At 42.9% G+C, this 9,796-nt stretch overlaps 1 protein-coding gene across 2 annotated transcripts in view; it reads right to left on the minus strand.

The window, feature by feature from the left end:
* Ku80 (X-ray repair cross-complementing protein 5 Ku80) overlaps nt 1-9,669 on the minus strand; it is a 34,400-nt gene extending 24,731 nt beyond the window's left edge. The window contains exons 1-6 of one of the 2 annotated variants that reach the window (XM_084601543.1): nt 9,633-9,669; nt 8,774-8,887; nt 8,219-8,399; nt 6,467-6,638; nt 4,932-5,054; nt 2,368-2,482 (exon numbers count right to left, since the gene is read on the minus strand). In XM_084601543.1, the coding sequence (XP_084457669.1) occupies nt 2,368-2,482; nt 4,932-5,054; nt 6,467-6,638; nt 8,219-8,399; nt 8,774-8,887; nt 9,633-9,662 (735 nt within the window). In that variant the 5' untranslated portion in view covers nt 9,663-9,669. Of the gene's footprint in view, nt 1-2,367; nt 2,483-4,931; nt 5,055-6,466; nt 6,639-8,218; nt 8,400-8,773; nt 8,888-9,385; nt 9,406-9,632 lie in introns of those variants that run through there. The other variant, XM_084601544.1, reaches the window with a different exon arrangement.
* Nucleotides 9,670-9,796: the final 127 nt, after the last annotated feature.

Consider the following 9,796-nt stretch of genomic DNA (forward strand, 5'->3'; position numbering starts at 1 on the left):
ATCTGACCCACGAGCAAGTGAGGCTAAGTTTTCAAAGCAAACGAGAAATGACAAAAAGAAGAAAACTACATCGCACAGCATGCACTATACAACCCACAGGAAGACCAATGGCTTGGAATCGTACAAAATGTCTGTTCTTGCAGAGCTGGCCAGTCATGTAGTGAGCCCAGAGAATTACAAACCACCAAAGCAATGCTGCGTATTCAAGTCATGGTTAATACACCCTGCAGAACTGGTTTTGCCAATGCACAGCATATATTATATATATATATATATATACACCAATACACCAACCATGGCAATGTGAGGATATGTTAGGCTGCAATTGATATAGTATGTCAAGTTTCTCTACAGTACTGAGCACTGGCCATTATAAACTCTCAAAATACAGACCAAATTCTTACACTGTTGGTTCAGGAATGATTGCAGTGATTCTGAAGATGAAGCTTATGCGTGTTATGGGTAGGTATAACGTTAAGAGATAGGAAGCATGCAGAGTAGATCAGAGAAATAACTCGAGTTACTGACTTTCTAGTGGAAATCGAGAAGAAATGGGCATGGGCATGGCATGTAGTGTGAAGAGAGGATAACCGATGGTCGTGAATGATAACAAATTTGATTCCAAGGGAAGGAAAGCGTAGCAGGGGAGGCAAAAAGTTAGGTAGGTAGATGAGGTTAAGAAGTTCGCAGGGGTCAAATGGATGCAGCCAGCACAGGACCGTAGTTGGAGTAATATGGAAGAGGCCTTCGCCCCGCAGTGGGTATTAGCCAGCTGATGATGATGATGATGGGAGGCTCTGAAAACATGCAAAGTGCTGAGAGCTATGAAGGCTGTTTTAAAATGTAATCTTGGGATTAAGGCCTCTGATGAACAATAACCGAAGTTGTCTCTAAACTTGCAACATGGGAGCAGAAAGAATTTCATCCTCTGGATGCAGAGGACTTGATAGAAGCTCCTAATATACTTAGTGAAGATTCCCGAGGGAAATTGTAGTAGGATAAAATGAGAACATACGGCTACAAATCGGAACGAAAAATGCAGTCCAGCCAATAAAAGTGACTGAGGTCTGAGCATAAAAATAAAAAGGCATAATAAAGTGAAGGCTATGGAAAGATACAGCAGATGCTTTCCTTTGAACACATAGACACTGTCCAAAATGAGTGCTCTTCGCCGAGCCAGCCAATAAACAAGCAGTACTATATTCCAGTTTTTCAATGCTTTAGAGATGCCACAAGAAGACACAGATCCGTTGATAGGTTGCTTCATCATAACAAAGCCTTCAAATTTATTGATCAAATTTTGTGCAGGATAGTTTAGCTTTTAGACACAAAAGGGCTATAGGAATAGCCCTTGTATGTCTGCATGCATTTCCCAGCTCTTCCAAGAAACTGGAGGCTCACACAGAAAGCCAGAGGCTTTCTGTGCAAACCTCCCCACCAAACAACCCTCCTCCCTCCAAACAACCAAAGCTCTAAAACAACAGTGTGTAAAGCAGTTGTGTAGAGACGTGTACTTAGTTTTTAAGGGCAACATTTGGAAAAAGCATAGTATAGGACAATGCTGCCTTAGGCTGCCAAAGTTCTGCTAAAGATTTGCCTGGGTTACCAAATTCTTGATAAACTGTGGCAAAAGCGCCAAAAAAGGTTGGATACCTCAACAGACCCATTATGTCCAGATGGTATCGAAAAACACTGAGAGAATTATCTTTTTTTATGAAAAGGATGCCCCAAGAAGTGGGTGCTATGCAGTAGCATATCTTAAAAAAGGTTGGATATCTCCTCAACAGACCCGTTATGTACAGATGGTATTGGAAAACACTGACAGTGTTTTCTTTTTGTTCTTTTTTATGAAAAGGATGCTCCAAGAAGTGGGTGCTATGCAGTAGCGTACCTTTAAAAAGGTTGGATATCCCCTCAACGGACCTGTTATGTCCAGATGGTATCAATAAACACTGACAGAGTTTTCTTTTGGTCTTTTTTATGAAAAGGATGCCCCAAGGGGTGGGTGCTACGCAGCAGCGTATCTTCAAAAAGGTTGGATACCTCCTCAACAGACCCGTTATGTCCAGATGGTATCGAAAAACACTGACAGTGTTTTCTTTTTGTTCTTTTTTTATGAAAAGGATGCCCCAAGGAGTGGGTGCTATGCAGTAGCGTATCTTCAAAAAAGTGGTAAGGTGGTGCTTGTTAGAAGACAAGGAATTACTAGAACATAATTTCTTATAAACCTTTGCACAACAAAATTACCATGCATGGGATGTGAAAATGCATACACTGAATAGCAGCACTGCTCTGAAGAATGCAACCTTTCCTCAGTTTGCTTCACAGCTGGTTCATGGCAATAATGTTAACAACGAGCTGACTTACTTTGATATACGATGAGATTGGTATGGAGATGTCACGTCCAATCTCCAGATTCGCATTCCAAGGCGTTGGACGGGTGCGTTTCTTTTCATATGACATCAGAGCAGGCATAGCTTGGCTGAATTACGAGGAGTCGGTAAGAAGAAACAGCATTGTTAGAATATACAACACTAACCAAAAAGTTTATAGTACAAGCATTGCAGAGGCTAATAAGAAAAAGGGAGCACGAGAGAAAAGTGAGAGAACACAACTTGTTACAGCAATTTGCAGAAAAAACCTGCAGCAGATTGGGAAAAACATGCCATTCAGGAGAAACTTACAAAATTAGCCATGAGTGATGAAACAAAATTTTCACTTGCTTACCAAGGTCCGATACATGAGAACAGGCTTTTAGGTTTTGTCTCAAACTGTTAATGTGAATTAATATAAGGTACAAAGAACATGTGCAGACACATGACACAAGCACGAAGTCTTAACTGCCCCCCCCCCCCCCCCAAAACCAAGGCACACTCCTTTCCAATTCATTAACTCGATGATGATGATAAAAAATATTTACGAACATCTATTGTCACGTGAAACTCGGTTTAAACAGATCCTTACACCCAGAACAGAACTTTAAAACCGGGTTAAACCTGATTTCGGCCCCGAAAAGGTATTGCGAGGAGTTCACCAGTGCACAACGCTGAAGGCACCACACAAAAACCATAAAACATCCTGCTCTTACTTTAAAACAGTGCTTCCAGCTTAACTGTTGATGATTTCCAGCATGTGTTAACGCTGAATACAATATGTGGAAAAATTTAATATACATGTTTTGCAAGAAAGAGATGCCAACACAGGCACTGACAGGACGTTTCATGGGCAGGATAGCAAGCTCTGCCTATTGTAATGATGCCAAGCTCAAAGGATGTTGAATATTTCAAAGGGCCTCATTTATGCTGAATGTTTTTGCAGTTTAGAAAGGCAGGCAGGTCCAGCACAGATGCAGAAATGCTGCGCACAAAAATGGTACAGTAGAAGCTCGTTAATTTGGAAACCTAAATAATGCGAACAGCTGGCATGATCCTGGCCAATGGCCATGTAGGTCTATGGCGTCACAAGCTCGCTAATTCATACATTGAACATCTCACATCGGTTAATTAGAACGGCTTCCAAAGGGGAGGATATGACTGGTGTGACAAGTGATCGTCAGAATAGCTCTAAAAGCTGCATATCCCAGAGCTGCCCACGTACCTCTTATATAGATGTAACGGCAAGCATGATAAAAAAAAACAGACAATCCGACCTCTGAAAATAATAGTCCGCGTGCTTAGCTTTTGTTTTGCTTCCCTGAGCTTCGTGTCATCCCGCAGTGATGATGCCTGTTAGTCATGCATTAGCTAACCAATTATGCGAGACTATGTGCTGTTTTAGGACACTGATTAGCACCACTGAGACCTTTTCTCACTCCTGTTGTATCGGCCACCCAGTGTGCCGAGAATTCATGCTCGTCACATGTCATTTGCTCTTTGTGCAAGGAAGCATCCAGTAGCCTGTAAGGGCATTCCACTGCTACAGAAGGCAAATGATGCTGCAGAGGTCCTTGGCCTTCATCTTTTGGAGCTGCTGTGCTTCAACACTTCTGACAATGTGCATGGCATAGAGCACTGATGCTACTGTTGTGCTGTTTTCATCTCAAAAGCAGGCAGCCATAGCGCAGTTTTTCAGCAAATAAATCTACCCCAATGCAAGCGGTTCTAGAGTTTTTTGGTGGGGTTATTTAATAATTCAAACATTCTTTCGGCTCCTTGAAGTTCGACAAATAATGAGCTTTTTGTAATGTATGGGATGAAATAATTTCAATACACAGCGCAAAATATACCCGAGCTGGTAAAAAGTTCTTTGCTTTAAGCTGACACTTAGACATTGTTTCTAAAGAGAATGAGAAAAAAAAAAATTTGATGCCGCGCACCATAACATGCACTAATCGGAAAAATATGCGACAAACTTTGAATTATGAAATATGCCATTGAATAGACAAAGAGTTCTATCCAAACTTGAACTTGCATTAGCATTCAGAAGAAATAACTATAAAAGCCCCATCAAAGGGCCTTAAATACATTTACTAAGGTGTTCTTAAACTTGCAAATGCCCGGTAACAATGCATGTGAAGTACAAATGCACTATCAGCAACAAACGAAATGTCAAGAGGACTGCTGAAACATCAATGATAAAATGAAAAAATCTTGGAAGAAGAAAGCGCATTACTGGCGCAGGTTAGTTTCATTTTGAAGATGTAAAGGCTGTGCTTTGGATGTGTTAAAAAACCTGCTCGCGTTTCCTTTCCAAAAGGTAATAATTCTGTGCGGTACAGTGCTGGCATTTCAGTTCTGTTGCTCGCGCTTTATTTTGTTGCTGATAGAACCTCAAGCGTCCATCAAAATTAAGCAAAACTGAGTGCCTACATTGGGAGATACTATTTCCTTTTCCCTCGTGTTTTTCACTGTCCTGCTTAACCCCTGAACCACTAAAAGAGTCAGCCCAGCTATCTTTTGCAATACATGGAGTGCACACAGTCCTGGACATACCTGAATGTGTATGAATCGCCACCGACTGCCTCCAAGATCTTGCCAACATACTCAGCTGCCTTTTTCTGGCTTCGAGAAAGCTTTGCTGCGTCATCTTCAATGTTCTGAACATCAAAAGGACAGCTGAAAAGAAGGCAAGAAAAACAGCTAACCCCTTAGCTGTGTCAGCACACGTGAGTTTTGCATGCTGAGTTATTCAGAAAACGTCTGTATATCCTCTTGGCTACTGGCTACGTAGAAAACTTCAGAAACAATAAAAACTGGTCACCAACACACACACGCACACACACAAACGCAAGCAATGGTGTGCACACTTTCACCGTTCATAAGATGCAATCAATCTTTAAGATGCGATTATCCCTCAGGTAAAAAAATTTTCCTGTAAAACAAATCTATCACTTTTCGTGAGCTAAATACAACAATAGTAACGAAACCATCACAAAGTGTCGATCCCTGGTCGAACTTAGTCAACCTTAAAATAAACCTGGGAGAAGCTGACTTCTTTACTGCACTGGAGATCTTTATGTGCTATATAAATATTTAAGTATTTCATGGCGCATAAGGAGAAAAGTTTGAAGGAACTTTAAAGCTTCCACAATATGATAATGCTGATTAAACCGCATACAACTGAAGAAAAAAGCTATTGCACCCTAAAGGGCCCCCTTGCCAGCAAACACATTTGACTGACTCTCCTGATGACATCATGGATAATGCCCTTGGACCTGCTAGCAGATGAAAGGGGATCCACCATGTCTTAATTGGATTTACCACTCTGCTGCCTTTTTCTCGAGTTGTATCCAACTACAGCTTCTAATACGAATTGTGCCAACTATTGCTAGCATGGGAAGCATAGCCAGCCAACTAAAAATAAGGGTCTCAATTTGCACCCTGCTTTTATGGTTTGGTTTGGGGGTTTAATGTCCCAAAGCGACTCTGGCTATGAGAGACGCTGTAGTGAGGACTCCAGAAATTTCGACCATCTAGGGTTTCTGAACATACACTGACATCGCACAGCACACGGGTGCCTAGCTTTTCGTCTTCATCAAAAACTGGCCGCTGAGGCCGGGATTCGATTCCGCGTTCTTGGGCACAGTAGTCGAGCCCCCTAACCACTGCGCCACCCCAGCGGGGTCCTACTTTTATATGATATGCAATTAAATGGAGAGCAAGTATGGCACAGCTGTCACCCCTTGCACAATGTAAACACTCACTTGCAGGTACCAAGGGAATAGTAAAACAGCTAAGTGCCTATGCCAGCAAATGTGGAGCAAAGCTATTTCTGTCCACGTGACTGCATACACTGTGTTGTGGCAGATGATCAGGCCTAGCACTGTTATACCTACCATTTAAGCTTCTCAGCCCAGAACTAGGTGATGGAATCTACATCAGCAGCAAAACATATTCGGCTGTCTTCAGTTAGCTTAAGTATTCTGATAGCACATACATCCACAGTAGCTTGATGGAATAATAAACTTAAGATTTTCATGACAGTGTGCTTCAATAAACAGAAAATAGATCTTAGACAGTGTACTCACACAATTGTTAGGGACAAGTCGGAGTTCTTCATCCCCTCTGCGATGATGTTCTGCTGGCTGTCATTAAAGGTTCCACCCAGGTTCGACAGAAGCACTACTCGCCGGCTGCTGAACTTGAGGTTCTTTGTTTTATCTACAATTACATCCAGTGCAACTACGATGGCATCAACGACTTGGAGTGCATGAAGTCAAGAAAACTAATACAGTCGCTCTACAACCTCCTGCGCACTGCCAGTGGCTATACCAAAAAAACGTGAGGCACCATGCAATCCTTCCTAAAAAGTCATCCAAAGTCCCTGTACACGCACAAGATTTTTCTTCTGATTTCCGTTCGAGGATCCCAAAAGCCACACTTCTTGATGTCCTAGTTTGAATTAGTGACAATTAATAATTCGTAAAGAAGCTCAAGGGAACCCTCATGTCCCCAGGAAAACACCCTTCCCTCGTGTGTTAATCTGCTGTTGGGCAAGGCGCCACCAGCTGCCTGCCACCTGCCAATGGCTAGCATGTGGCAAAGTGGAGAGTTTTAAATCCCCTCACACATTCAGGGGAGAGGGAGAGAGGGTGAAATGCAACGGGTCACTTAGTGGCTCGGGGAAATGGCTAGAATAGAGACTGTGCAGCCAGAAGGTGGCTATCATGTGGAAAGACCCGGAGTGTGGCTATCACAAGGTGTTGCTACGAGAAACAGGAGTGTAACTACTGCAAGAATGAAGAAATGACACAACATGAAGGCGAAAATGAAAGGCAGAGGAAAGGATGCACCGGCTGGAGAGAAGAGAGAAAGGTGGTGGTAGCAGCGAGGCTGAATAATGAATTTAAAGCAAGCTGTTTAGTATAACTTAAGACTGGTTATGAGGGATCTGCAAAGCACTGCCTGGCTAGATGCCGCTGACACAGTTGCCTATATCTCAGGTCCAAGGCCTCCATTTTAACAACCAAGTGAGAAAAAATTGTAAGCTGAAGGATGATAATGTGTGGGAAACTGAACAGTAGGGTTTAGGCGCACATATATATACATACACGTCTTTCTCAAATTCTTTACCTCAGCATATGATGAAGTCAAAATACCAGAACAGCTGCACTCAAGTTTTGCATTACCGAGTATCGTAATCATATGCCATTCTTTTAATTTAAAGAATTCATTAATGTTTTGAAACTAGCTGGCCCACTCAGCATACTTAGCTAAATGTGTAATAAGTAGCACTCGAGCGCATGTGTTGTCTATTTGTTTCTCTAAATAAGGAATAAAGCGCAAGCAGTGAGCAAAGATGACCCAAGTGCAATGTGAGCACACTGGCATGTTGCCACAGGTGTCTTTTGAAGCTCAACATGAGGGCAGCTCTTGAAACTCTGAATGGCAATCAGTCCAATGATTGGAATACTGTGCCCAGACTTGACATGTGTTAGGCTTGGTTGTAATGCATGGCTGCAAACAAGATGTTGTGCTTCCCTGACAGCAAGGTGATGGATGAATGGTTGACTATGAGGTACAGAAGGCCGCAGATAATTTCGACGATCTGGTGTCGTTCAATGTGGGCTGGCATCGCACAGTAGTTGGGTATCTTGCATTTCGCCTCCATCGACACTCAGCTGCTGCAGCTGAGATCGAACCTAGGTCGGCCAGCAGAGTAGTCGAGTGCCCAAACCACTCAATCACTGCAATGAGGAGAATGCAGTAGTGACATCTATGCACACAAGAGCTATCATGACATGACCAAACTTCTAAATCAAAATAGCTTCCAAGGATACAGTCACAATTATGTTGCGTGGCTTTGACCTCAGAAAGCTTGTCCAGCATGTCAAAGGTGACAGGTTGCAGACCGCACAAGACATCGATGTGTTGGTACTCATCGTCGCTTGACAGGCTGTTGTTGGTACGCTGGCTGCCACAAATTACAACAGCGACCTCGTCCTTAGACTCCGAGAAGATCTGCATAACAGGAATAAACAATGTGTGTGCTGTGTGCCTTTAGCACATCTCTTTCAACGTACGTTTTTAGAAGTCAGACTGCAAACTTCAAAGGCATACCCCAACATTAAAGATCCACAATATAATTCAACGAATAATAGAAACATTACATTGGTGTGGCCATGATATACTGGCTCACTAACAGCAGCAAGAGCAGCTCTGCTTGAATATGATTATGAACAACAACACTTCCAATAGGGTTTTGTCATGACGCTGTACTATGCACTATTATGTTCCTTGCCTCTTGTTTTGTAAGCTTTTATCTAGCAAAATTTTAGACATACCTTTGCAGAGGATGCTCGATGCTCTGTAAACAGTATGATGATAGTCCTTACCCTTCGTTGGATCATGAGCTCGGCACAGGTCTTGGCCTCTTCAAGATCCGTCGGACCATTGGGAGGGCCTTGGTTCATGTGGGGGCCAACATCCAGAATGATGGCAACAGCTTCCTGAAAAAGCGGTAACTTACAATTCCCTGCTAGACATATTACCACTAAGAAATAGACGCAATTTTATATGCCTCACATAGCAGGCAGCGGTTACTGACAGTCAACATGCCTCAAGTCGCCGCAACTCTGCGCGCGCCGCGCGTGCAGAAAGCGCGCGCTCGTCAAATACTGACAATGGACCCTGCCAAGCTGCGGTAGCCGAACAGAGATGTTATCACAGCTAAATAAAAGCAAAGCGGCACTCCTTTTGACTACGCCGCAACAATTTTAGTGTTCTGTGCGCGAGCACCTGTGCCACGACAGGCATTGTTTTTGTTCATGCGGCCAAAAACGTTTTCTGCGAGCTGTATTCCCGCAGGTTTCTCCGAGTTACCACTCTGGGGCCTCACTGTCGGTAAGCCGTGCCGTTACCGCCCGAATGACCACTCTAGTGCCTTACTGTCGGTAAGCGGATTCGTTGTCACTCGAGTTAGAAAACTGTCGGTGTTCCGAACGTACTTTTTATCGACGCAGCAATACAGCGGAACCGGCCATTTTTAAAGGCAAGCATGGCGTGTTTGTCAACAAGCGAGCAAGGAGACAGCGCGCGTCGATCATTTGAAGGCAGCAAGCAAAAATGGGGGAGTGATACACTCCTTCAAACTTTTTTATAACTAGCATTGTGCATGCATGTCTGCCTGTGATGTTCAGAAGCAGAAAAACACGTAAACACACACTTTCGACAAGCATTTAACAGTACACCTACCTTATTTGCCGCCATTACTACAAAGCACATGAATAACCAATAGTGCCAATAGCTAGATGATGGCGACATCAATCAGTTTGCATGATGTTGAAAAGCGATAATTTATTTAAGATAAAGTTAATAAACTAATATAATTTAAGTTTATTGTAAACATAGGTAGTAAA

The sequence above is a fragment of the Amblyomma maculatum genome, chromosome 4 (assembly GCF_055883805.1).
Source record: "Amblyomma maculatum isolate TAMU_Amacu chromosome 4, ASM5588380v1, whole genome shotgun sequence".
Classification (NCBI taxonomy): domain Eukaryota; kingdom Metazoa; phylum Arthropoda; class Arachnida; order Ixodida; family Ixodidae; genus Amblyomma; species Amblyomma maculatum.